Raw genomic sequence first — 26,497 nt, forward strand, 5'->3', positions numbered from 1 at the left:
CTGCTCTTACCTGGACAGGCCCCCTGCGAACGGCTGAACCAGAAGGACTTGGGGAGAAATGTTCCTCCTAAAGAAAAAGAGGAGTTCCCTGCTCCAGCCCCGCTCAGTTACATAATTAAACCCTTAAGTAATTTAATAACAGGCTTAATGTGAACCGTTTTCACGTCTTAAACATACTTAGATCCACCCCCTTAACTACTGCATTTCATAAGTAGCAGAAAACTCCAAACTGCTCAGTAGAAACAAAAAACCGGAAAATGTTTAAATTAAGCAACTTATTAGCTCAATTATGACTTCAATTAAGCTTAGCTTAAATAGAAACCAGGCGTGGGACCCTCCAGGACACAGACTGGGAATTTCTGATATCCACTCAGTCTTTACGGAGGAACACAAAAAAAAAGTCAAAAGCTGAATAGAATGAGCTTGTGCGAGTCTTTAGACATGCTGAAAATATTAAGATGTCATTTGATGAAGAATAAGACATAACGGAACCAGCTGATGTTTAAATAAAGTCAATTACCAGAAGACTAATTTAAATCTTTTTAGTCTTTTAGTAAAAGATAGGACGTTTTTTTATATTGTTATATTCCTGAACTTAATAGGGAACCAAGAGATTTCTTGCAAGTTGAACAAAATCTTTAAATTAAGTTAAAGCTGAGGTTACTAAAGTTCATAACTTGTCTGGGTCTTTAGAACATGTTTGGTGTCTTATGAGTGAAGGTAGGGCAATTGTACAATGTATTAAATCTACATTCCACTCTGTATCACTCCTCCTTCACAGGGTAACATTCTGGTTAACAGTTTTCACCTCGCTACAGAGCACCTTCTTACAAACAGGCCCATCCCTACGCCGAATAGAATACGGCCCAATCATTGTTTCAGTTCGGTAAGATTCTGGGGAATTTCTAAAATTCACAACAGATGGAACAAGGCACAAGATGAGGTAATCGAGGTTTAGGGGCTAAAACAAAGTACTGTATGTATGTTTCAGGAGATCTACTAAAAATCACTTCAGTTTAGCATATATAGAGTATAAAACATATATTCAAAACCTTTGCTTGAGGAGGACAGGTAGTGAGCTTTTCTATATTGGCATCCAATGACAAATTGGAAAGACACTGATTACAACCCAACAAAACCTCCAAGATCGATGGAGTTTATTAATTCTCCAAAGAGATCCTTTTAAATTTGGGGTTTCATCCCTTTAAAAGATAACTGGTCACTCATGCAAAGAGAACTAAAAGTGAGACACACCAGAGGTGTGGACAAATGAGGCATCAACGAAGTTCGGTGCGTAACTGCTTGTGTTAACAAAACAATCCTTGAAAGTCCTCAAAACGACTGTACTGCGAAAACGTGAATTAGTCGGAGAATGCCTAGTAAAGAACAAATCGCAATGCATAGTGCTTAACTTGGTCTTTGCCCAGTAAGTATCCTTAGCGTGAGAAATCTCCACAGGGTGTAAATATATACACACAAACAGACAGACAGACAGCATGTCCATACTACTACCATGAGGCTGCAGGGGTACCTGCTGATCCAAGAGGAGGAGGTTGTCAGAGTCTGGCGCACTGCAGGAAGACTTGAGACGGTGGAGCCTGTCTGACACAGAGCTATGAGACACTGCCAGCCGAGACGGGGACACACTGACACACTGACGAGAGCAGGAGAGCTAGGGGACATTTACCCAGGAGCTGCAAGCCAACCCTCTGCCGTAGTTCAGATTGTCCGAGACTTGCCCCCGTTTCCGTTCCCATTTACAGACACATCTCACCCCTTCCCTCTGCCAGCCACCCGTCGTCTTCGCTCACTTGAAACGTTCGCCACCGAGCCAGCCCCCCTTCGCGTGCTCCCGTGAGCCCCACCGCGCACGCAGCCGACCAGCAGCCAAGAGCAGACTGAGGGGGCTCCCACTGATGACATCATCAGAAAGCCCCCTGGACAGATCGCAGAGCACGGGACTCCCTGGACCACCCGCCCCCCCCAGTCCCGGGGGCCTCTGCACAACGGTATGACACCATCACACAACATCGCTCACTCTCCCGTAGGCAACGTCTGGACTATAGGGGCTCAGCCTACACTCCAGGCTTTTATTTTTCAAGTCAGTCTGTCCGGCAAGCCAGGGACACAGCACAATCCTGGCACTTCCATCTGAAGCTTAACTACATACATGATCTTCAGAATTATAACCAGGTCGTTAGGTTCTGAATAATTCAGGATCAATGAAGACACAGCTGTGCAGCAAGATGGAAGTGACAAGGCTGCGAACGCACGGTCCGGGTCGTCTCCAGGGGCACAAGTGAGGAAGGTGGCAGAAGCGACAGCGGCTCCCAGCGGCCGGACGCACGCCGGCTGGCTCGTATTCGCTTCGTCCCTTTCAAAAGCGAGTCCCACAGAGTTTGCTGGGGAGTGAGAGAGGAAACTGCGCGCGAGTGTGTGTGTGTGTGAGCGCTGGATGATTTTTTTTTTTCAGGTGCAAAACTTTGGTTCATGCAACATCTGACGCCGTGGTCACGGGGTTTAAAAGAAGCAGCACCAGTTACGTCTTGTCCCGGGGAGGAGGGGGGGGGGAGCCCAGGAGGGTTCTGTGGGCCTAGCCGTTCTCCTTCCACAGAACCAGATGAATGCTATGGTCCGGCATGCTGGTGGCGAACACCAGGCCCGAGTCGTTCTTGCCATCCAGGCCGTTGAGCCACGCTGTCACCCCGGGAAGGAAGCTGGAGCCCCTCTTGGACTTCCTGTAGGCAGGCAGAGGCCAGCGCCCCGTTATGGCCTCAGTCCTCAGGTCCATAATGTACAAGTGATGGTTGTCGAAGAAAAGGGCGAAGACTTCCCCGAAGCTCAGTAAAGACAGGTTGGCCGAGTCCTGCGTCTTGATAACCCTGCAACACAGAGGGAGAGAGGGAGGGGGATTAGGTGGTGAAACACAGTGTTCAGCTCTTCCTGATCCGTCTGGCTCCTCGCTCCCCAGAGCTGGATCCAGCAGGGACTTCTGCTGAGCTCAGCCTCCGCGTTCCTCTCCAACCGGATCGCAGGCGGTGCGACCTGGGAAGGCAGAATTCCAAGAATGCTGTCGTCCTGCTCGGTCTTGCACCTGCGCCAGACGAGACGCGCGGATCAGGCAGAATTTCTGCAGCTTCTCTTGTCATGACAATAATGAACGCAATCGGAAGATTTAACCACAAATGACTTCATTTGTAATATTACACAATAATCAACATTAATCCTGGGTGTCTCTTCACCTCAGGCCCCCCTCCAGCACACTGTTCGAACACCACCACCTCTCCGCACCAGACGGCCCTTCTGAATCACACCCCAGACTTAGGAAACGGCGCAGCTGGATTTACAAACAAAGCCCAGCTCCTGTCCTTCCTCGTTGCTACAAGTTGTTGCTACAATATTGCTGCAATATCTCGGTCTGTGGGTTTGTCTTTCGTCAGCCAAGTTCTGCCTTTCAAACGCTGCCCTAATGAAATGACTGCCCGATGTTTTTTCACATTCACACATGGTTTTAAAAAACACACAAGAAATGATGTAATGATAGTATTTTCTGCACAACAAAAGTTGCAATCTTTATCATCAATGCGTTACAAACAAACCCAATGCCTGGAGGTGGGGGATTTGGGGCCTGGGAGCCCCTAAAGGTTTATCTGCTCCTGCTGGGAGTTTGTGTGTTCGTCACCTCTGTGCCCACATGGTACATTGTTGCTGTACAATACTGTCAACCCTGCCAAGCTGTGAAGGGCTCTGGGGCCCTACAACAAATAAAGCGATTTGCCTGAGATAAAAAGGGGGGAAAAACACACACAACTGGGAACGCTGAGCGCGAGCCAGTGTGGAAACGCTACCTGAGAAGCTGGTAGCTGGCGAAGTCCCACTGGTACAGCCCCAGGTCCGAGCTGCACACGATGTACCTGCCATCGAACTGCAGCCGGGGCTGCAGACACACGCTGCGGTTCTCCGACACCGACAGGGTCCTCAGACACTTGCAGTTGATCTCCCTCCCGATCGGCCAGATCTGGGCGTGGGAAGAGAAGAGAAGGCGGCGTCACTTACCGCCTGACTGCGCCCCAACAGCAGTTCAATAACAACAATAATTATCATGGCCAGCAGCCATGTCACTCTGCAACTCACGGCGGGCAGCCCCAGTGGAGCTCAACGGGTGTGAGCCTGGTGTACCTGGATAGGAGACTCCTGGGAAAAACTCAGGTTGCTGCTGGAAGAGGTGTTAGTGGGGCCAGCAGGGGGCGCTCACCCTGCAGTCTGTGTGGGTCCTGATGCCCCAGTATAGTGACGGGGACACTGTACTGTAAAAGGGCGGCTTCCTTTGGATGAGACATAAAAAACCGAGGTCCTGACTCTCTGTGGTCATTAAAAATCCCCGGGCAATTCTCGAAAAGAGTAGGGGTGTTACCATGGTGTCCTGGTCAAATTTCCCATTGTGGGCCCTCCCCAATCATGGCCTCCTAATAACCCCCATCTCTGAACTGGCTCCATCACTCTGCTCTCCTCCCCACTGAGAGTTGGTGTGAGGGGAGCGGACTGGTGCATCATCCAGGTGGGGCTGCACACTGGTGGTAGTGGAGGGGATTCCCATTACCTCTAAAGAGCTTTGAGTGGAGTGTCCAGAAAAGTGCTATATAAGTGTAAGTAATTATTGGGACGGAAGAGTAAGCAAAAATGAGTGGACATTAAAACGATGCCTACCCCTGAATGAGACAAGACAGCGGGACCATGGGGCGAATTCGTGTAATGAGAGTGTGATGAAACATTGTAAAAGTCAACGAAAGGCATGAAACCGGACTTCCCAAGGTTAACAGAAATATAAAATATACAGCTTGAAATGAAGACTCCCCAGGTTACAGCAATGACACTAAGCTCACGTGAATATTGTAAACGTATGTGTATGTTTTTTGTTTTCATTGTAATGTACTGCAATTGGGACATTTTCGGATCTATAGTAGAAGTGTATACAGTACATGCAAATCTTTTCGGTGTGGTGTCCACAAGCATTTGTCTGAGAAACATCTGTAACTTGTTGTTGTTGTGGGTGGGCTTGTGCAGAGAATGATGGGGAAACACAATACAAATTAAGTTGCAAAAAAAGTTACCTTGATCTCGTACTTATCGGCACTTAATAAAATATAATCCCCAGGACTGTGCATCAGAGATTCCACTTGACTCTTCTGTAAAATCACCTATATTAGGGCAAAAAAACAAGGTTTTGACAAGCTGAATCAAACAAATACAGGTGGACATTTAACACGATGTGGGCGCCAGCTTACTGCTGCCAAATGTCATTTATTCTTATACAAATACTGAACAACCAGAGTATACATAAAGTACATTAATCCAATCAAGGCTATTTCCAAAAAAATAAACAGAAGAGCTCCAAGGGGCTCAAGCCACAGCTATAATGTTTTACAGTTTGACAGCACTGACATCTGCACTTTTTAAACCGACTCACATGATGCTCATAAACTCAAATCACAGGAGGAAGAAATGCAAACACTCAGCCGGGCCAAGGTTAAATTGGTATTTCTGCTAATCCTTTGCACTCTGCTCCCTTCCTGTCCTGTTATAAATGAACTACTAACCCTTTGGAAAGGAACTTAGCGCAGGCCCCTCTCCCTCCACTCACCTTGGTCACCCACTCGGTGTGCCCAGTGAGGGTGTTGAGACACGTCCCGGCCGACAAGGCCCAGACCTTCACGGTGAAGTCCGCAGAGCCGCTAACTAAAGTGTCCAGCTCGTCGTTGTAGTCTATACTAAACACTGGGGGGGGGGGGAGGAGGAGGAGGAAAAAGACAGTGTTAAACGCTCTGCAGGGAGCAGAGAAGTACCTGCTCCACTTCAGGCCTCTGGGGGGGTCAGATAATTAGGAACACTTCTGCCACAGACTGAAAAAACTGAGCCGGAGGAGGAACCAGCCTTTAACATCCCGCTTCTAATGAGAACGCACGGCAGCGTGGGGGCTTCACTGTAGCAGGACCCTTTCAGCTAAATGCAAGGGGCAGAAATCATCCACAGCGCTTGAAGGACTGCAGGTACAGAACAGAAACCCCGTAGCGAAGCTGAGACAGATTTACAGCTCGTAATAACCTGAATCAAGCCTAACTGCAGGAAAGAACTGAAATTAGTTCAAAAGCTTTCTCCATTTCATTTTTTCAGCCATCTGTTAGTTGTTTCTTACTCAGCTGTTCATTTCAGGCTTGACCGCCTGCAGGCTCTTGCACAACGGGACTAGTAACAGAATGTACAGTAGCTGCTGTTTCAGACTGTATCCATCAATATACTTTTTGCCCAGACACAGTAAATTTGCATTGTTTTCCCATTTACCGAAGCTAGTACAACACTTTGCAGAGTCCCTGTTATCCACTGATGATGAGCTACAATCATGCAACTGTTTCACTGCGCTCCACTGGCCTGGTCACGCCGTGATGAACCCTGGGACAGTTACAAAGCGACTGCAGGGAACGGGTTCTCGTGGAGAGTGACGGCACACACCAGGGGGCGCCGCTGTCACGGCGGTCCATCTCGGACACACACGCGGTACCTCGGACATGCGGATGAGACCGCTGTCACCGGCGGAGACCGGACGCGCCCGCCCGCCTGTCACTCGACACCTCGAGAGCTTCGCGGCTAGCCCGCGGCCACAGTCTGCTGGCCAGAAGAGGGCGCCAGCTCTACCCGGGCAGTGCGACAGCCTGGGGAATCCCAGTGACATGACTACAGCAACATCTGGACCAGGGTTCTCCGACCAACAGCTCCTCAGCTCACTTCCCTGCTCTGTCGCAGTGCGTCCCCCTCAGTAAGCAGGAGACCCGGCTCCTGCTGCACCACTGTTGCCTTCCCCATTGCCTCTCCACAGCGCGTCTTCATACCCCAGCAAACTACCTCCACCTCCGAGCTCCGGCTGTCCAGGAGCCCTCCCGCCAGTCAACCCCGCAACGGCTCGAAATGCTCTGCAAAGGGAGTTCTCAATCCACCCCCTCCCCCCCCCCCAACCCCGAACCACAGCACTCCAAAGAAAAGGGAAGATGCATATCCAATCTACCTGCACCCGTGTGACCCCGGAAATGCTGGATTTTGGCACCTGAGCTCCACTCCCAGCAGGCTATCGTGTTGTCGAAGGAGCCCGTCACCAGCTTCTGCTCGTCAAACTTCACCGCCGCGCAGGTGTGCGTCTGGATGCCGTAGATACACTGGCCCGTGCACACGTCCCACAGCTTGGCAGACAGGTCGTCGGACCCTGGCCCGCAAGAGGAAGCAACATCAGTGGGAGGCTCGTGCGCCTTGTGGCACACCGTCGAGGAACGTCACACTTCTCTCAAGAACCGGTTGGATAGGATGACTGGATCCATTAGCTACTAACGACCAATTAGCAACTAGCTACTAAATGAGCCAGGACGTCCTCCTGTCATTTGTGACCGCTCTTTTGTCGTTAACCTCATTCTCGGAGGCCGCAGCTGCCCCAGCAGACTCCTGGATCAAACCCCTGTGAACGTTTTTGCTTTCTGAAAGTTTACCCTGGTCTTTTCTTAGAACACGGAGGAGCACGTCTCAGTCCCACCATGGAACGTTTTCCCCTGACAAGTCGGTGGCTTGTGGCAGACTGACCTGTTTTAACCCCATTTCTTCCACCACAAGTTCTTACTTCTGCATCTGCGTGGAGCCCCAAACCTCCCTCAACAGAGATAACGATAAAACATTTCGCAACGGTTAAAACCGTACACAGACACCTGAGATGTAAGCGAGCAATGAGCAAGAGTACACTGACTAGTCCCACTGAGAAAAGGAAGATCCCTATTCCAACATCTTGAAATATGATTCTCTTCCAATATTAGAGCCACACAACACTCATTTTTGCCTGCCTTCTCAGCGGATTATTGACTTTCTTGGCGTTTAAGCCAAAAACCGTCAGACATGCCAGAAAGTACTTTTCGGACGGCAGAGAACCTAACTGCCAGCGATCGTCGCTGGGCCTGAGCTCCCGAGAGCTCTGTGCATGTTCACCCACCACCCCCAGACTCCCCCTGCTCTCCCACTCGTCTTCACGGGTGAATATGGCCGAATGGGAACACTGATTTCTTTTTAATTAAAAGGCTCAAGGGATTACAGCACGAGCTTCCTTGCAGAACAAAAAGCTTAAAAGATTTGAAAAAAAAAAACAACAAGAACGCGTGTGAACCTGTGCAGAGCAGCCCGTCCTTGTAGTAGAGGGCATACACCCTGGCGCTGTGCCCGATCAGGGAGGAGGTCTCAAACGCCTCCTGCTCCTTCAGCTGCTTCATCCTCAGCTTGGCCTTCAGGTAGACCCCCTTCCAGTGCGCCGCGTCCTGCAGGGAGTCGTCGATCTGCCAGCCCAGGTCCCGGCACGCAGCCTGCCACACCTCGGTGCAGGTGCTGATCACCTTGTTCCACTGCTTGCACACCAGGCAGCAGGTGAGCAGCGTCGAGGGGTCCAGCCATCGCAGCAGGTAGAAGGAGAGCTCGAGGGGCAGCAGCCGCAGGAAGTCCCTCTTGAGCAGGGTCTCCAGGCGGGTGGAGAGGTGCCGCAGCTGGGTGGCCCCGCTCAGGCCAATCAGGTGGTCCAGCGACTGGTTCTTCTGCGGGTCGCTCAGCGTGAGAAAGGAGGCAGAGACGGACTCCAGCCATCCTTCGAAGGCCTCCTTCTCCATGAGCTCATGGGGAAGTTTACCTGCCGGGAAGGCCAGCCAGCGTTACAGGGGAAGTGCAGGCCCAGCTGCCCAGACTGGTTATTAAATCTCGGTAAACAAAATAAATTCACGGACGGGACAGACAAAAATGATGCATTTCGAATCAAGCCCAAAATCGTCAATTTGGTGATGGTGCTGTAAGTCGCCACGTTGTCGCAGACTCGCATTCGAGTTCCCACGAATTGTGACGTGTGGCGGCCCTTCCTGCTCACTAGTCACTGTGATGATTGATGGCATACACGTAAAAGCAAATAAATACAGGTTATGCAGCAGGCATTATGCCACAAAAACACTCCAACGCAGCCAGTTACCAAGCAAGTAGTATTTGTCTGCAAAACTGTCTCGAGAGCAATATTTCTATTGGATTAAGAGAGAGGTTTTCACAAGCCTGCTCGTTTATAATCTTAACCTCAACAAACGTTTTCTTGCCTCGTTCTGAATGGCAGAACATGGCGCTGCGCAGTCCTGGAAAGTTTGTTTATTTTGCCATCTAAATTGGAGGTTTAACAAGTTAGTGTGTAAGTTTTACTTTCATTGTGGTTTGAAATGCGCTCATCAGTGCTGATTCTTTCTAACTCCCGAAATATGAAAACCCCCTTTAAAGAGGCCTGGCAAAAACTAAGCACCCTCCCACCTGCGGCGAAATGGTGAAAACCTGGAAGGTCAGATTGTTTGCCGCTGGCCTATACCACAACCCCAGTGCTTGGCGAGTCGATGTCAAAGGGGCATTTTTAGATATTTGCACGAGGTTGATTTCAGAGAAAAATAATGCACATTTTTTTCCCCACTCACATCGTCCCCTTGCAGTCATTCCTCATGTGCCGCCCGGACAAGAGAGCAAACAGCACCGTACCGAAAACGAAACAGAGATTCTGGAGCCTGTTCAACTACGGGCGTCTATCAATCATTATAGAACAATGTGTCAAAATGTCAATAGCAAGACTATTGGACACAACCGATGGACACACACCGCATACACACTGCGAGGGGGCTGGCTTGAGATGTCGGCCAGGAGAAACTCTCGCCAGACCCCATTGCAAACTGGCTGAGCTAACTGCACACAGCCCCCACCTCAAATCTAAGATTCAGCTCTCTGACAGGCAATATTACTTTCAAAAACACATGCACAGGTCAAGTGAAATCTGTGTGTGTGTGGGGGTGTGTGTGTGTGTGTGTGTGGTTCAGGTCCTAGAGAGAAGCAGAAGTCGAACCTCAATTCCATGTCTGTCGTAGCCCCCCCGCCAAAACAAACACAGAGGGACCCCTGTCACCCCTCCTCACTATCTCCCCGAAATTCTGATATCAAGATTATAATGAAGCGCAGCCTTATTTCAAATTACACCCCGCGACTAGACGGACACTGGGGTGCCCTGTTTACAATGGGGGTTCCTGTGGCCCAGTTGAATCTACCTGTTACCCCCCCTCGCCTTAATAATTACAATTGTTTCAAACATCCCAGGAGAGGGGGGAGGGAGAAACAGCGAAAATGCAAAGTGAAAAGGGGAGTAAACGAGTAAACGGGGAGAGAAACGTCCTGCAAGTCTTACCATTTCCCGCAGAAGCCGCTCAGCAGACAGAAGGCAGCAGCTTTCAGACATAGATCGCGACCGGTAGACATTCACGCCGAGAGAGAAGGGTGTTTATTTCCCACCCCCCCCTCTCCTTCCGAAATTAAAACCAGAAGACGAAGAAAAAAAAAAGACAAGTTGCCCCGGCTTTTAGAAAGAAAAAGATTTGAAGACGGGGGCAAACCCCCTACAGAGCAGAGAACAGACGGCCGTCCCTCCCGGGAGGGGAGAGAGCGGAGCCGTGTAAATAAATTAAAACGCGGCCACGGCCAGTCTTTCGCCCCGCCACACCGGCAGACAAGCAGGCTGCCGGCGGAGGCCGTTTCTGTGTCGCTGCCCCCCACCCAGCGGGCTCAGTCGGCCAGGGGTCTCACTCGAGCGGGGAGGCTCTCCCAGAGCCGCTACTGCCGAAAGGCCGCCTGGAGGTCTGTCTGCTCGGACAAGGAAAACAGCAGCGACGGACACGTCCGTTAACTAGGCAGACGCGAGGACTTCGCTGTTTGCAAGCGAGACGTGATTATAAACGCTAGGCTCGTTACAGTTTTGTTTTGCTTGTTTTTTTCTCCCGTCTTACATGTCTTACTCTTAACTCTCCCATCCCCTTTTTTTTCCCTCCTCCACAGGAACTGCAGTGACAGGAAGCGATTCGTAGGAAGTTGTGTTTGACACACTTGACTAGCGGGAGTAAAAAAAAAAATTCTCAAACTCGCCGCAACCTCATTCAAAAACCAAGATGGCCGACACGCTTCGGCTTTTTCCGGGCCCTGTCCGATTCCTGCCGAGAGGCCTCCTTATGGCTGGGTACGTCACAGAGCATGCTTATTCCCACAATGAATAGCGCCTGTACACTCAAAATCGTTTTGACCAAGTTATGCATTCATACTTGAGTATGTAAAATGGAAATATAAGGCTGAAGAAAGACTGGAAATACCCAAAGCATTATTAGCTTCTGAATGTATTGAATGTACTTAAGGTTCTATTTAAATAATAACCACTTACATTTCACAGGAATACTTGTACCACAATGAGCATGTTACATTACATGTGTTGACTGGATTTGCTTTCTAATTAAATGAAAGGATTCTATTGGCAACTGGAGGACTGTATTTTACATTTTTGTTGGAAATGGCAGGTGTGGTAGATAAATACATAAATATCGGAAACTCATTCATGAAGGAACCCCTCAGTAAAGTACTCTTCTATTTATTGGTAAATCCACTCACTTTTACCCGATAACTTTTAATGACGTTTCATCCCTTAACGACCCAGTCTGACCCTTCAGGCGGGTCCAGGCTCTAGGACAGGGGTGTCCAGGCTGGTCCTGGAGGCCCAGTGTGTGTTGGAGGGTTTTCCTCCCTTAACGCCCCATTCAGACCCTCCCTTCCCAGTCCAGTGCATTTCAGTGGCTGGACGAATCCTTTACCTGTTGTTCTGCACCAGCTGATTACCCAGGAGATAACGAAGGAGCCACCTCTAGTCAATACAGAGTCCTGGAAGGGCTGCAGGCCGAGAAGCACATGTGTGACAACAGTAAAGAAGACTTTTTAAAGTTCTGGAGCTGCTGGCTAACTCAGAAAAAAAAGTTTCTTCCAAGGGAGGGGGAAAGGGAACAGGGAAAAACCAGTTTCCGAATTTAAAATAAAAAGGTCAAAATTGTCACAACCAGAGGTCAATAAAATACAAAGGGGTCAATTCTGTCAGAGAGGTAGTGTAACAAACTGTCAAAGGACTTTTTAAAAAAAGTTTGTTTATTTTTTTTTTACAAAACCCTTTATATTAAAAAAAGAACAAAACCAGGCCAAGCCAACAGGGGAAATAAAAAAAAAATTAAGTTAATTGACTCAGAATTAAAGCAAAATCATCCTTTAATTCAAAAGTGAAAAGCAGCCCCAGTTAAAGATACATTCTTTGCTGCATTTCTGGCTTAAGTAATTAAACAATTTAAAAAAAAACACACGTTACATTTCAGATTCAAGCTCTGAAACTCCCTCCCAGCCTGTATTAGAGAACATATGATGTCTACAACAGAAAATCTTTCCACTGAATTATTTGTGGCAGATATAAATTAATAGGTTAGATCCCACATTCAGACAGGCGCATCATAATACAAAATAAATGTGAAATTTCAAAACATACACTGCCCTCACAAAATATCAGAGAATGGTATGTTCCAGAAGAGCAAACCATCCTTCCAAAGTAGGCAGAATGGGCCCAGGGTGGGGACATCCCATGGTTGCTAAGGCCTGTGAAGTAATGGCTCAACGGGTGTTTTCCTCAGTTTAAATGTTCTGTGGCAAAGATTGGTGTAAGAAGCTGCTGGCTGGTAAAGTCCAGCTAGTTCTTGTGCATCACTGAAAGCAACAACAAACCTGTCTCATGTGCCAAACCAGACAGCCTTGAGGGTTTACAAGCAGTGGTCGCCGAAATAATTAAAAAAAAAACACCACCAGCAAACACAATTCTTGCCAAAGGAAGGTACCTAACCAGAGGGGACAAGCGGCCTGTTTTCACGTCTTGTGAGAAATAAACACGCAGTCAATCGATAATCCCTTTCGGATCCGCCACACACGGGCACTGGTGCAAGCTCTGTACCAGTGTGTTGATTTATAAAAAGCACAAACGAAGGAAAAGATCCCATTTCGCACCCGTTTCTTTTCACGAGCTAGCTAACACTTCAGGTGATTCCTGCAACCATCTGCTGGCTGTTGGTTGGGCAGCCACTGACGGCAGTGGAAGGGTGGGATATGGCGTCACAACCGTCCAACCACTGGGGCCAGTAAGGATAACGGGGGTCACCGGTAAGTAAGGGGTAACTGACCAGTGGAGTCAGCAGGGGTAACTGACCACTGGGACCAATAGGGGTAGCTGGGGTCAGCAGAGATATCTGACCATTGGAGTTAACAAGGGTAACTGACCACTGAGGTCAGTAGGGGTAACTGGAGATGGCGATGTAGATGATGAAGATGCTCTGATATTTGACCTGCCCCTCAGGGGAGCGGGTGGTAGCTTGCACCCGGAGCCGTGCCAGCCCTGCCCGATCCAGGGCCCTCAGGGTGTAGATGATCCCCCGCCCGGCCTCATCCCGGATCCCGAACACCTGCCCTCCCCCCTCCGCGTCCTGCTCCAGGAGGACGAAGGCGGTGCGCTCCTGCAGGACGCCGGCCTCGGAGAAGGCGGAGAGCCGGATGACGTTGTGGTTGGCGGGGATGCCCAGGGGCAGGGTCAGCAGCTTGTACTGTAGGAGCGCCAGAGGGCTGCCCGCCCCGCAGTCCAGAGAGCAAGGCTTGAAACACGTGCTGGGACAGGCAGAGCCGGGAGAGAGCCAAGGAAGAGATGGAGGGACAGGAGGAGAGAGGGGGGCACCGAGGGAGAGAAGAACAGGGGAGAGAGGAACACAATGGAGAGACAGAACAGGAGGAGAGAAGAACAGACAGAAGGAGAAAGAGGGGGGTGTAGTGAGAGAGATGTGGGACAGAGGAGAGGGGGCAGAGAGAATCAATATTATTAAATTGATTAGAACAATTGTAAATAAACATTATAGAAAACCTCAAAGATAATTTCTCATTCAGAACTCTAGCCAGGCTCTTAGAAGTAACAGAACTCAGAGGTGTGGAAAGTGGATTCTGTCTGGAAGCTCGGAATAGGCTCACTGCGTAACTGAGGCCTCCCTGTGTTTCTTAAGAACATAAACCTACAAACAAGAGGAGGCCATTCAGCTCGTCCAGCCCGTTTGGAAGTTAGTAGTTAATTCATCTGAATGTCTCATTCAGCTGTTTCTTCAAAGGAGCCAGGGTATAGGCTTCAAGCCGAAGATGGCTGGGAAGCCTGTTCCAGACTCCAGCAACCCTTTGCGTAAAGAAGCGCTTCCCGTTCTCAGTTTTAATGCGCATTCCCCGAGTTTCCACTGGTGTCCTCTGCTGGGAGTTCGCCAGCTCTCTTACCCTGGGCTCACCCCTCTCTGGTAGGAGGCTGGGCAGGGGGTGTCCAGGCACTGATACCCGCCGCGGGTGTTAAAGCACATCTGCTGGGGGCCGCACTGGATGCCCTGTTCCGCGCACTCGTCGATGTCTGGCAGGGAGAAGAGATAACAGCGTGTGCGCGTGTGGGTTACAGATGGCACGGATGTGTCCCGAGTGCAGTCCGCTTGCTCTCGTGCCCGTGACCGGCCACAGGAGTGCGGCGCCACACCTCTCCTTCCAGGAGCAGTGCTTTGGGCTCTGGTCCTCCTTCGTATGACTTGCTTCAGCTTTTTGATTCAGTAATCTAACACTGTGGCCGTGCGTGTGTTAAAATCCTAGACGGCGCGTGTAGCGGAGTTAGTTTGGGCGCGGTGACGTCATCGCCCTCCCTGCGCGTAGCAGGGACCTCAGCCGCCTGGGCTGGGGGGGGTCTCCTTTAGCTCACTCAGCTGGTCCCCTGTTGCGTTCCGCCGGAGACCCGGGTTCACGCCCAGGTGTTGAAGGACGGTCACACGCACAGCTGTTGTACCTTAGAGCCAGGAGCCTCTCTCAGCTCGCTCCAGTGACAAGCCCTGCTCTGTACATAGGGGTGCCAACGGACGTTGCTCTGGGGAAACGTATCAGCCCGCTAATCAATAACATTATGAGTGGGGCACGAGCCCCTCGAACCCTGCGGCTGTTACCACGTTGTGAAAGCGCTGCCACGTGTTTCTGATGATAGATTGAGAGCAAAGAGCCGGCCGCATCAGTAAAAACCAGCTCCTGCGGCAAAACCTCCGTACCAGCGGCTCAGGAGGCCGCGAGTGCGATAGTTATTCATGAATAGATGGATGGATGCATTGATCATTGGACTGCATCGATGGATGCGTTGACCTCGTTTGTCTGTCGGCCCCCACCCCCCACTACACCCCCCTCCTCTCCGAACCACCCGATATTCCCTCCCCTCCCAGATCGCCCTCCGAACAGATCCTCACCCTTGCAGTTCCTGCCGTTGGGCAGCAGCTGGAAGCCCGGGGGACACAGGCACTGGAAGCTGCCCGGAGTGTTGCGGCACTCGTGCTGGCAGGGCCGCCTCTGCGCACACTCGTCCACGTCTGCAAAGAAGGCAGCGCGACAGCACTTCAGCCCAGGCGCTTGCTTTTTCTCGGCAAGTCCAGTTCGGAGTTGCAAACGGCACCCTGCCCGCCTCGTTACTCAGAGCGGACCTTCTACTCTTCTCCTGCGTCTGCGCGAACGCAGCGATTGCACGATCGCGTACACGATTGTTAGCGTGTCGTGAGCGGTAAGAAATCTTTGTAAGCTGTAAATCGCCCAGAGTTGCATGTGCCAGGCCGTGCAGTACAGTACAGTAGAGTAGAGTACAGTAGAGTAGAGTAGAGTACAGTACAGTACAGTAGAGTACAGTACAGTACAGTACAGTAGAGTAGAGTACAGTACAGTACAGTAGAGTAGAGTACAGTGCAGTAGAGTAGAGTAGAGTACAGTAAAGTACAGTAGAGTACAGTACAGTACAGTAGAGTAGAGTAAAGTACAGTAGAGTAGAGTACAGTACAGTGCAGTACAGTACAGTAGAGTAGAGTAGAGTACAGTAGAGTAGAGTACAGTACAGTACAGTAGAGTAGAGTACAGTAGAGTAGAGTAAAGTACAGTACAGTAGAGTACAGTACAGTGCAGTGCAGTACAGTACAGTAGAGTACAGTACAGTAGAGTACAGTAGAGTACAGTAGAGTAGAGTACAGTACAGTACAGTACAGTAGAGTACAGTACAGTAGAGTACAGTAGAGTACAGTAGAGTAGAGTACAGTAGAGTAGAGTACAGTAGAGTACAGTAGAGTAGAGTACAGTAGAGTACAGTACATACCCACGCAGTTCCCATCCCGGCTGCTGAACCCCGGGGGGCAGCCCCCCGGCTGAGTGGACAGGCGGGCCAGGACGGGCCGGCCCACGTGGGACACCAGCTGCGGCACGAGCCTGGCCAGGACGCCGGTGGCGTTGGGGGCGGCCGGCCGCCGTTCCAGCCCCGCGCAGGAGCGCCCGTCTCCCAGCAGGGAGGTGCCGGGGGGGCAGAGGCAGCGGAAGCTGCCGGCCACGTTACGGCACTGATGGGCGCAGGGGCTGGGCGCCTGCTGGCACTCGTCAACGTCTGCAAAAGAGGGGTCACCCCTGTGAGCTTCTGGCTTCAAACCTGCATTCCTGGCTGTCTGTCTGAAGAGCGGAGATCAGCATTTCAGGAAACGTAACTTTGAACACGTCCGTAGAAAGATCTTTCTTTCTTACTGTTTGAGGGCCAGTGAGCTGCTCCTTTTTTCCCATTGCTCTTGGACAAGGGTTCTCTGCATTCGACCTTCAGTATTTATTTAAATTCTTGTGAGAGTGTGTTCAGTATTTGATGAACAAATCATCTACCATCAGTTGTCCATTGTACTTTGTGCAATTATAAATATTTCTATAATAAATAAAGCATTTAATAAATATGCTGAATATGAAGCTGATAGCCTGCTCCCCTAGCTGTGTTTTTGTAATATGTATTACACGGGTACGTACACATACTGTACATGTATAATATGTTCATTATGAAATGTTTCGGGAAGGAATCTGCAGGATGACATACGATGCAGATGGCCAAGAATTTGAGGTCGTGCCTTACCTAGACAGGGTCGCCCCACGCCCTGGGATCTGTACCCCCGAGGGCACACGCAGAGGTAGCCCCCGATTGTGTTCTGGCAGGTCTGGCTGTAGCGGCACATGTGGGTCCCGTCTTTACACTCGTCCACATCTGGAACACAAAGCCCGACTCAGAAGATCACGTTGCTACAGCAACACAGGACTGTCGTCTGCAAAATCTACAAACTGCTTGAAAACCGTCTTCCACAGCTTGTGCAACTCAAGGAATCAATGCTTTAAATAGCTGGACTGTTCTTCGACCTACAGCAGGGATCCCCAGTCCTAGTTGTTGTGATCCTACTGTCAGCAGCCTTTTGCTCCTACTGGACTCTCAGTCGATAATTTGAAACTAATTACGTGATCAGTGAGATCTGCTTCTATAAAGTTGCAGTCTTCAAGATATTCACAAATATTTGGAGGCGAATGTAAAAATATCGGACAGTTGCAGGCTGAAAATAGGGAAAATAATATCTCAAAATATGTATATGATGACGTATGAGTCCACACTGGGGTCGCTTAAATTGGCAGAAGGAATAACAACAAGCAGAAGACTGGACTGGGAACCTCAGTGCTACAGAACACGACGTTTCATCTCAGTCTGAGGCGCCTCACAGTTTGGTAGCAAGGAAGACATCACATCTCTTCACTGGTGATAGTTAATACCACAGTCGGGCTGCTCAGAGGCTGTCTTTACAGTATGTCGCCTTTATAATCTTTCTCCTTCCCCTTCTCCCAAGGTTTCCCACAGTATGCAGATCACGGCATCTCGCCACGCCTGCCTGGTTTCTGCTGTGAAGCCATTTACTCTGCCGGCGCAGTGAGCTTCAGACACGGATCAAACTCCAATTCAAAACTTCCAACCTTTGTGCTTCTGTCTACCACAGGCACTGAGGGAGGGAAGGAGAGCTAAGGGTGGGGGGGGTCTTTCTCATGACCTGATGACCTGAAGACACTGTAACCAACCTGCTCTTCAGTCAAGAGTTTTCACTCCTGTCAGCAGTAACCTGCAGCTTGAGGTGCGATCACACTGTCTTCTCCCCCCACCCCCTCACCTGTGCAGACTCCACTCCCCGCTGTGGTCATGCCTGGGGGGCAGCTGTCCAGGCAGTGGTAGCCGCCCTCTGTGTTCCTGCACTGCTGGTGTGGCGGGCAGACGCCGCTGGACATGACACACTCGTTGATATCTGCGTGGCACAAACAGACAATCTCAAGCAATCGGCTTGCCTCCCACCTGCTGTGTGAACCTGAGGCTACAGTAGCTCGCTTTAACTAATCTCCTCATGGATTCTGCTCCTGCTCCGGCCAAGTCCTGACTTTCCTCGTCGGAAACCGGCTGTAAGGCTTTCAGATTCCTGAAAGGAAAGAGTTGTGAGGCGGTTTGTTTTTACTGACAACCGCCTCTCTCGGACAGGCCGGCAGTCCAATTGCAGGAGCTCGGTGGTTTTCAGAGGAGTTTGCCGGAGAAGGAAGGAAGGAAAAAACAGGATTCAGGCTGGGAACAGGGCTGGAATCGAGGAATACAGGAAGCCACGGGAAGGTTTTGGAGACACAGGGGACAGGCAAGTTCTGGTAATTGGAAGTTGGGTTCAAGACACAGGAGGCAGGGTTTTCTAAATATTCTGGTTCGCAAGCAGAAAGCAGTGTCAGAAGACAGAACGTCTTCCCCATGGCGGTTCAGGTATCCTACAGGGAATCTGGGAACTGGCAGTGAGCTGCCGCCGGCCTGGGCGGTCCGGGGCGTGACGGAGAGGGCTGCAGAGCTGCTTGCGAAGCCCAGGGTTCTGGTACTGACCCAGACAGCGCTGGCCGGACAGCTGGTACCCGGGGCGACAGGCACAGCGGAAGGACCCCAGGGTGTTGAGACAGCGGTGCTGGCAGGGGGAGACGGAGGACTCCTGGCACTCGTCCACATCTGGAATGACAAGACCTCCGTCGGGGGTGGATCTGGAGCGTGCAGCCTGCCCTGAGCACCCTGACGCGGCCATTCTTGGCTTGCTCGTGCGTTAAAGACAACACCTGGGTTACACAACTCCAATTTAAAGGGTAATCTCAAGTAGGTTTCTCTATTTCTTTTCAATACCAAATGCACGACGGAGTTAGGAATCAAACAAACGGTGTCTGGGATCAGGTGTATGGATTTTGTTTTTAGACATACATTTTCATCCCGCGCACCTTACAGTCAAACACGGGCTGAGGAGCGACAAGGGTTGCGCTGAGCTGGAGCGCGGACGAGGGCCCCTGAGGGCGGACAGACTTGCCTTCACAGCCGGCTCCCTCGCGGCTGGGCTTGAACCCTGGACCACACTGCGCCAGGCACCTGTAGCTGCCCGGCGTGTTGACGCACTGCTGGCTGTGGTGGCACAGGTGGGCGCCCCTGGCACACTCGTCCACATCTGCCAACGGCGGGGACAACAACGTGTCAGGCAGCGGGGAAAGGCCGGTGCCGCCGCGGGGGACAGCTGGCACCGCGGCTTTGGCAAAACAGGAAACCAGGACTGATGGTGCCACACCCTTTCGGATACCGGCACCGCCATCACCCTGTGCTGTCCTGCCCCGTGGAGCTGCGCTGACGTGCGCGAGAGGACTATGCAGTTAAACCTGTCGGCTCAGTCCACAAGCCACATTTTGTAACATTTTGTTACCGAGATTTAATAACCGGTCTGAGAAATTGGGCCTGCAGCTCCCCTCTAAACTGCTAGCATTCACCTGAGCCAGAGGGCTGAACGTCCTCTGCTTGTCTGTAGTATTTCATATGCGTTTACGAATCATGCAATATTTGGTGTGGAAAAGCGTTAAGTAAATCTGTTTTGTGTTATCAGCTGGAGTGTGATTGAGGGGCCTTGAAATTAACTTGGCTAGAAAGACTTCAAAAAACAGTGCCATCCCATTCACCGTTTTTTGCCGATCGTTGTTCCGAAGATTCCTCCCATCCGGGAAATCTTTCACCCCCTCTGCGGTCTCATTTTGCACGGATGATGAAGAAAGGTAAACAGGCGCGCTGGCTGGGGCCGCCCCGCGGGGATTATTCCTACCTTGGCAGGTGCTGGCGTCCGGGGAAATGGAGAAGCCGGGGGGGCAGGAGCAGGAGTACGCCCCCATGGTGTTGTGGCAGGAGTGCGAGCAGGGGGTCTGCGCGGCACACTCGTCCTCATCTGGCGGGGACGCACAGACACGGAAATCAGACAGCGCCGGAAAACGGCGTCTTATCAGTTTTCATCAACTCCCGCCTCGAGTTGCCATCTGTCACTGACCGAGGGCTGTACAGCAGGCTGTGTGTACAGAGCCATCAGGAAAGGCAAACAGGACAGTGAAACATTGTTCCGTCCAACCGGCAGAACTGGGGGGGCTGCTCCGTCAGGAGGTGGCGAGAGGACCAGCAACAGGACAGCCACGGGGGGTTTAGCCAGTACAGACCTGCGCAGAAGGAGTCCGAGTCCAAGACGAAGCCCTCGGGACACCTCTCCCCATCGCCACCTGCGCAAACAGGCAGGTGAAAGGTCACGGCTCTGGATATTTTCTGGCAGACGAAATGCTGCAGGGATCCTTTCCTGGAGCCTCAATAAGGAATGTTAACGAAGCCCTCCTGCCTGTGCAGGGGCTTCCCACGCCAGGCAACATCCACCATGCCTCAGCACAGAGGCCCGGTCTTTACAGGAGTGCAGAGCCTCGTTAACTGATGGTCTGACTGCAAAAGCAAGAAATCAGCTCGGCCTCGCGCTCTATTTGGTGTCTGATGTCTGATGCAGCCAGAATAGCGCCTTCGTAGACGCCACACTAGATACAGAGGCTACACCAGCCCAGCTGACTCATCAACTCTCTGGCAGCATCATGACAAAAGACGCACTTTATTGCAGTGATGCAGAGGCAATACTGCATTGCAGACACTGGGGGATGCTGTAAAAACAGTTAAAAAATAGTCTTCACTCAACAGTGCCTCGATGTTGGATGTTCATTTGCCGGCTTGGAATTTCATGATGGTCTAACATCTCTGTGTTTATAATGTGGCTACAACATTACACCTCAAAGTAACCAAACCTAAGTCAACCCAGCCAGTCAGACACTCCAATCCCACACCCTGGAGTCAGTATTCCATTGGGAAAGCAACCTGCTGTCATGTGCTGTACCAGGAAAAAACAATGTGATTGTTGGCTCTATCACAGTTGGGATCTAATCCACGTCTGGACAGTGCCAGCTCATCCGATGGGATGACTATTTCCATAAACACTTGTTTTATTCTTGCATCTAATCGGAGGCCGGACTGACCTGGAGGCTCCAGCGAGGCAGTCAGATGGAAGTCCATGGCTTCTGTGTGGTGGCTGTAGACCCCCGTGACGGTGGAGACCCTCAGGACCTGCAGCAGGGGTCCCTGCCGGTCGCCCCCCGCCTCGTAGATCACCGAGTGGTTACAGCGCAGTGACACAGGGGCACCGTTCACTAGGGGGCGCTGTGAGGACCAGGCGTAGAGCTGCCCTGGCCCAGTCTGCACATAGGACTCCCTGAAGCCCTTGAGGAGAGAGAAGAGCACAGTCAAAAACATGCTTCTACAGCTGAAAACAAATATGGCTGTAATAACATACTTTTATAACATAGGACCTCTGTGAACCCTACCCTAGTGGTTTTGGTTAACACTACAGGAGAAATTCTATTTTAAAATACAATGTATAGTGCAATAAGTCAGACAGTACTGTATATTTGCATATCCGCGTGCATATACAAAAGTATAGTATGTATATGTGTATACAGGATTTACAGGCAAGTCAATGAGTGGGTAAGTATGGCTCTGTAACCCCCTTAACCCCCAGAGAATCCAGGAAGAGCTCTAATCTGACGAGCTGCTGGCTCTCGCACACACATGGAGGTGCCTGCTAGGACTGTGCCCAGTTTAGCAATAGCCAGCTGCTGAGAGGAAGGACTACAGGAATACAGAAAACCTTCAACATGATTTACAGCTGTTGTAGAGCTGTTTATGGTTTGCAGCCGATTTAACCCCCCCTCCCCGAGCTTCACCTGGAGAGATTACGGTCTCCCAACCTGAACGCTTCACAACACGTTGCTGAACACTTTTTAGTGGCTTATCCAAGTAGCTTGGTAGGCGGGAGGGTCAACTTGTGAGTTAAGGGTCACCCAGGGGTCAGAGGTGATGGAGCCTGCTAACGGCTTTTACATGCTGAACTGTAACCATCACACCTGCTTGATCACAGAGGCTTTCTCCCCCTGTACTTACCCCCAAATGGTGAATGTTTACCCAAATGGTAGATGTTTACACTAAACTCCTGATGACAAAGGAAGGTTTCTATTTCCTTCGGTTACATCAAAGACAGGAGGGGGGAGGAGGAGAGGGGGGGAAACGTATATTTAAGTTCTGTAGGACCATATCCCCTTTGAGCTGCGATCGGTACTATAACTATTATGGTGCTTATTGTAGTTCCTTGTATGCATGCAATAAAGCTTGGCTGGATGGACGAACACTTCAGGCTCGAAATTCTTGGTTTCTACGGAGGTCATCAGGACTGACCTGCAGCGTGAGCTGAGCTCCGGCCAGTGCCCTGGGCACGAAGCCGTTGATGACGATGTCCACCAGGAGGACTCCCTCTGCATCCAGGCCCCGGGCCACATGGGTCAAGCGGAGGACCTCTCCTGGACACAGACAGGGTCACAAGGTCAAAGGTGGAGAGCGGCACGGCGTCGTCAGAGCACGGGCAGGGAGTGGAAGCTGCACAGGCCTCTAACATGTTCAGTGCCACCTCCACTCCACAACCTCGTCTAGGCACAACCCGTTCAGGTCAGTTTATCGTCATCGTGCACAAGTGCAAGGAAATGCTTATTTGAGTGTGCGCTCCAATACGAAGACACAATCACAGAAAACATGAACACAGAACAGCAGCGGCAGGAACAACAGGTTGAAAAGCATACAAATTAAATAAATAAAAAAGAAAACATCAGTGTGAGCCAGTGGTAGGGGTAGGGGGTCAGTAACCTGATAGCTAGTGGCAACCACAATCTGACAACCACAGCACCAGTGGATGCTTTGCAGCACGAGGGGCCCCACAGTCCTTGTTCCCCAGTCCATCTGTGCCTTGGCATGGCAGGGGGCACTGCACACCTGTGCGATAGCTCCTGCTCCTTCCTCCCTCCCCTCCACTCTCACCTGTCTTGAACTCCACCTGAGACTCCTGTCTGAACACGCCCCGGGTCAGAGCAAAGCCGTTCCGGGACTCGCCGGCCTGCAGCACCGTCGTCCAGTAGATGGGGGCGAACACGGACACCAGCACCCGCAGCAGGGGCCCTGAGGGAAAAGCAGAGAGGGTTGGCAGCCCCGTCAGCGCTGCTCGCCCGGCCCAGCCCAGCCCGGCCCCCCCTCCTGCGGGGGACCCCCTGGTGTGGGACGGTCCCGCGGCTCCGGTCGGAGCGCTCACCTACTGCGCCCGGGAGGTTCCCTACGCGGGCCTGCAGCCTGCTCCCGCTGTCCTCGGGGCGCGCCGTGACGTTGGCATCCAGATACGCCACGCCAAACTCTCGATCATTCACCATCCCGATCAGGCTGCCCCTCGCCCTCTGGGGAACGGCTCCTTGGGGAAAGCAACATGGCGAAGAGGCGGCAAGGGGCCGTGAGCGCAGAGGAGCTTGGGAAGGTGTCCAGGAGACGTAGGGCGGTGGGGTGATTTTAATAAGTGGTTCGAAACCAACAGAGCCCCTCACCAGAGTACGTATTGTAATGGATTTTTGTGTTCGTCTAAAGGGGAACGGCAACACTTTAAATATTTCAGGGTTAGAACGAATTGGCGTTGATGGGTCATTTCAAACCACGTTGAAAGTAAAATGTGCACATTAACTGCTAAAACCTGCAATTTACAACATTTCCAGGTGTGCGCAGCGCCACGTTCTGCAATTCAGATAGAGGCAACAACACTTCCGGTGAGGTGCTGCAGCCCTGTTACATTGTAAACAAGCAGGCCTGTGAATCCAGCTCTTTTAATCCAATTAGAAATACTGCTCTGGACTTCCATGCGGTTTTGCAGACAAATCTTACTTACTTGATAAGTTTGCACGCAGATCATGCTGGAACATTTCTTCGGTGAAATTTCTGCTGCACGATCTGTACTGATATGCTTGTGCATCGCAGTGCATTCGTCAAGATGGTGACTAGTGAGCAGGTAGGGCTGCTTCACGTCACAATTCATGGGAACTCATATGTGAGTTTGTGAAAACATGGTGACTTTGCAGTACTTTCACAAAGTGCACGATTTTGTGCTCAATTCGAAATTCGTCATTCTTTTCTACGTCGTTAACGAATTCATTTTGTTACTGAGGTTTAATAACCGGTCTGAGAAATCAGGACTGCAGTTCCCCCATTAAATGCGTAATAAGTCAAATATTTTTCGCTGTGACGCCAGCACCTGGGCAGAGTTTAGCCTGACAGCTCCTGGAATCCAGACTCCTCCCCTCACACTGCCTGCCGCCATTGGCCGGGGCCGGATTGTTGCACAATCTGATTCGCTCCTGGACGCCCCGCCCACAGGTGACGCTGCAGGGACCCCACTCCAGCCAGGTGGAAAACCCCCCAGGAACTGCGGGAGGCCAGGACAGAGCCGGCTGTCAGAACTTCACTGCTCACAGTTTCACGCCCACATTGACATGTTCCCCACTCTCCAGTTATTACACATGCTGTATGTTGTGCTCATGGCTTTTTTCGAAAGGGATATCAGTTTGCAACAATTACCGAATGATAAAATTATTAACCTCCTGCAAAATACCTGGTTTAGAGTGTTTGAAAAAAAGTCCACATAGCACAGGAAGTGACACAACACAGGGCACAGGATATCCTGAATATATCTGAACTGCCACGTGCTGTATACAGCAACATACTGTAACTTAACACAGTACAGGAAGAGTCCCAAGAGTGCTCCTTCACTATTGGACAGAATGGGACGCGCCCCTTCACTTGCAAGAGTAGCAGGTCACTTGATCACAACCGTAATCACCAGCAGGAGAAAACGGCAAAGTCGTTTTGTGTACTGAAAACCAACAGAGTGCTGCCTGCTACACTTGTGTATGCAGAACGTCCACACTGTCTACACACTACGGCAATCCGGCCAGAGGCGCACCCAGTTACAATACACCATGGCAAGCCAGTTATGCCAGTGACAATCGTTAAACCTTCACTTTAGTTTTGTCATGGCAGCTACGCCAGTTGTGCCACGTTTTTACCACGATTTCACTGCTGTAGTGCATTTCCCCTCTCCCCTTTGCCAACGGTATACCGCTGCCAGCTCTTACTGTGCACATGGGTGTACCCGATGCCCTCCCTGCCCCCCCCCCCAGATCTCCGAGATGGATCTCAACGGGGCGCGGCCTCACCCTGCACCCTGAGGAGGACCGTCCTCTCCGCCGCGCCGGCCTCGCTCTCCGCCGCGCAGCGGTACTCCCCGGCATCCCCGCTCTGCAACGCACAGGCCGAGACAGCGGGTCTGAGAGCACGGATCGGACCAGGACGGGGAGGCCCCAGGGCCCAGCACGCGGTACTTATCGCCGCGGCGCGTCACTGGAGTTGCGCCCTCGCCCGGCAGCGCCGCAGTGCCTGGCATTATCACGTCACACGCCATCCCCCCCCACTCCGCACCGGCACTGCTTTCGGATCATCCTGCTTGTGATGGGTTTCGCTCCCTGAATCGCAGCCCGGGGCCAGTGGCTCCGGCTTCGCAAAGCGGTTGAAATGGAGGTTCAATTAAAGAATAAACTTTAAAGGCAAAGTTTGAAATATCTAACTCTAAATCGGGCAGGTATCGTCACACAATGATAACTCAGTGGGGGAGGAATTTGCTCAAAACTGACATTTTTTTACTGCAATCCTACAGTGTAGTGTGCTGCTAAAATAGTCCACATAGCACAGTAAGTGACACAACACAGGGCACAGAATATCCTGAATATATCTAAACTGCCACGTGCTGTATACAGCAACATACTGTAACTTAACACAGTACAGGAAGTGTCCCAAGAGTGCTCCTTCACTATTGGACAGAATGGGACGCGCCCTTTCACTTGCTAGAGTAGCAGGTCACTTGATCACAACTGTTCACAACAGTTACGCTGGCCAGCTAAGCCCAGGCCAAGCGGCCCAGATTGATTTATTTTCCCCGGGGATTTGGAGAACCGAGGAAGTGGGGAGCAATACACCGTCACGATTCCGTGAATGCGCCCTTGGTGGACACCCGATGCGGTTACCGCCACGCCGTAGATGGCCAGGGAGCCGTTGTGCAGCTGGTGCACCCGGAGGGTCCCGCTCAGGGGCTGCCCCTCCCTGTGCCAGCGCAGGGTGGGGGCGGGGTCTCCCCGCGCCACGCAGTCCAGCAGGGCGTTGCCCCCCAGGGGCTCCGTCTGGGAGCTGTGGGACGTCCCGTCCAGAACCGGGGGCTCTAAAAGACACGGAGGGAAAACGAGATCCATGTTTCACTTCATGAAGAGAACGTAAGACTGTAACTCCACTCGCGAAAGTGGCGGTTCTCTGCAGACCCAATCCATCCATTGTCTAACCAGCAGAGGTTCACACATGGGTGGAGCTGGGGTCTCTCCCAGCAAAGAACATTGG

The 26,497-nt window shown here is 51.3% G+C and overlaps 2 protein-coding genes across 9 annotated transcripts in view; both read right to left on the minus strand.

Moving 5' to 3' along the window:
* Positions 1 to 2,040: 2,040 nt before the first annotated feature.
* fbxw2 (F-box and WD repeat domain containing 2) lies at positions 2,041 to 11,732 on the minus strand. 4 transcript variants are annotated; one of them, XM_069183237.1, is made up of 7 exons: positions 11,712 to 11,732; positions 8,192 to 8,701; positions 7,058 to 7,252; positions 5,642 to 5,775; positions 5,112 to 5,198; positions 3,849 to 4,018; positions 2,041 to 2,882 (listed from the first exon to the last, which is right to left on the minus strand). In XM_069183237.1, exons 2-7 carry the CDS (start codon positions 8,679 to 8,681, stop codon positions 2,594 to 2,596), a joined length of 1,365 nt encoding a protein of 454 aa, XP_069039338.1. In that variant the 5' UTR covers positions 8,682 to 8,701; positions 11,712 to 11,732; the 3' UTR covers positions 2,041 to 2,593. The 4 variants fall into 4 exon arrangements, with proteins under 4 accessions (XP_069039338.1, XP_069039337.1, XP_069039340.1 ...); XM_069183236.1 differs by lacking the exon at positions 11,712 to 11,732 and adding an exon at positions 10,268 to 11,012; XM_069183238.1 differs by lacking the exon at positions 11,712 to 11,732 and adding an exon at positions 10,268 to 11,014 and having other exon boundaries at positions 2,757 to 3,094.
* A 403-nt stretch (positions 11,733 to 12,135) lies between these two features.
* hmcn2 (hemicentin 2) overlaps positions 12,136 to 26,497 on the minus strand; it is a 74,332-nt gene continuing 59,970 nt past the window's right edge. The window contains exons 65-81 of one of the 5 annotated variants that reach the window (XM_069183413.1): positions 26,134 to 26,324; positions 25,270 to 25,351; positions 24,309 to 24,479; positions 23,328 to 23,480; positions 23,060 to 23,197; positions 22,427 to 22,548; positions 21,175 to 21,415; positions 20,326 to 20,385; positions 19,944 to 20,063; positions 19,170 to 19,304; positions 18,704 to 18,823; positions 17,964 to 18,095; positions 16,895 to 17,023; positions 16,109 to 16,390; positions 15,222 to 15,341; positions 14,230 to 14,356; positions 12,136 to 13,584 (exon numbers count right to left, since the gene is read on the minus strand). In XM_069183413.1, coding sequence (XP_069039514.1) covers positions 13,212 to 13,584; positions 14,230 to 14,356; positions 15,222 to 15,341; positions 16,109 to 16,390; positions 16,895 to 17,023; positions 17,964 to 18,095; positions 18,704 to 18,823; positions 19,170 to 19,304; positions 19,944 to 20,063; positions 20,326 to 20,385; positions 21,175 to 21,415; positions 22,427 to 22,548; positions 23,060 to 23,197; positions 23,328 to 23,480; positions 24,309 to 24,479; positions 25,270 to 25,351; positions 26,134 to 26,324 — 2,696 coding nt within the window. In that variant the 3' untranslated portion in view covers positions 12,136 to 13,211. The other 4 variants (XM_069183414.1, XM_069183415.1, XM_069183416.1 and 1 more) reach the window with 4 other exon arrangements.

This window comes from Lepisosteus oculatus, chromosome 24 (genome assembly GCF_040954835.1).
Source record: "Lepisosteus oculatus isolate fLepOcu1 chromosome 24, fLepOcu1.hap2, whole genome shotgun sequence".
Lineage (NCBI taxonomy): Eukaryota > Metazoa > Chordata > Actinopteri > Semionotiformes > Lepisosteidae > Lepisosteus > Lepisosteus oculatus.

What these genes read in the sequence shown, in the direction of transcription:
- fbxw2 (XM_069183237.1), bottom strand. Translation starts at nt 8,681, where the DNA reads ATGGAGAAGGAGGCCTTCGAAGGATGGCTGGAGTCCGTCTCTGCCTCC. An exon ending in GGACGGGCTGCTCTGCACAG is followed by an intron (nt 7,253 to 8,191) that starts GTTCACACGCGT and finishes CTTGCGGGCCAG; the next exon opens with GGTCCGACGACCTGTCTGCC. An exon ending in CCGATAAGTACGAGATCAAG is followed by an intron (nt 4,019 to 5,111) that starts GTAACTTTTTTT and finishes TCCCACGCCCAG; the next exon opens with ATCTGGCCGATCGGGAGGGA.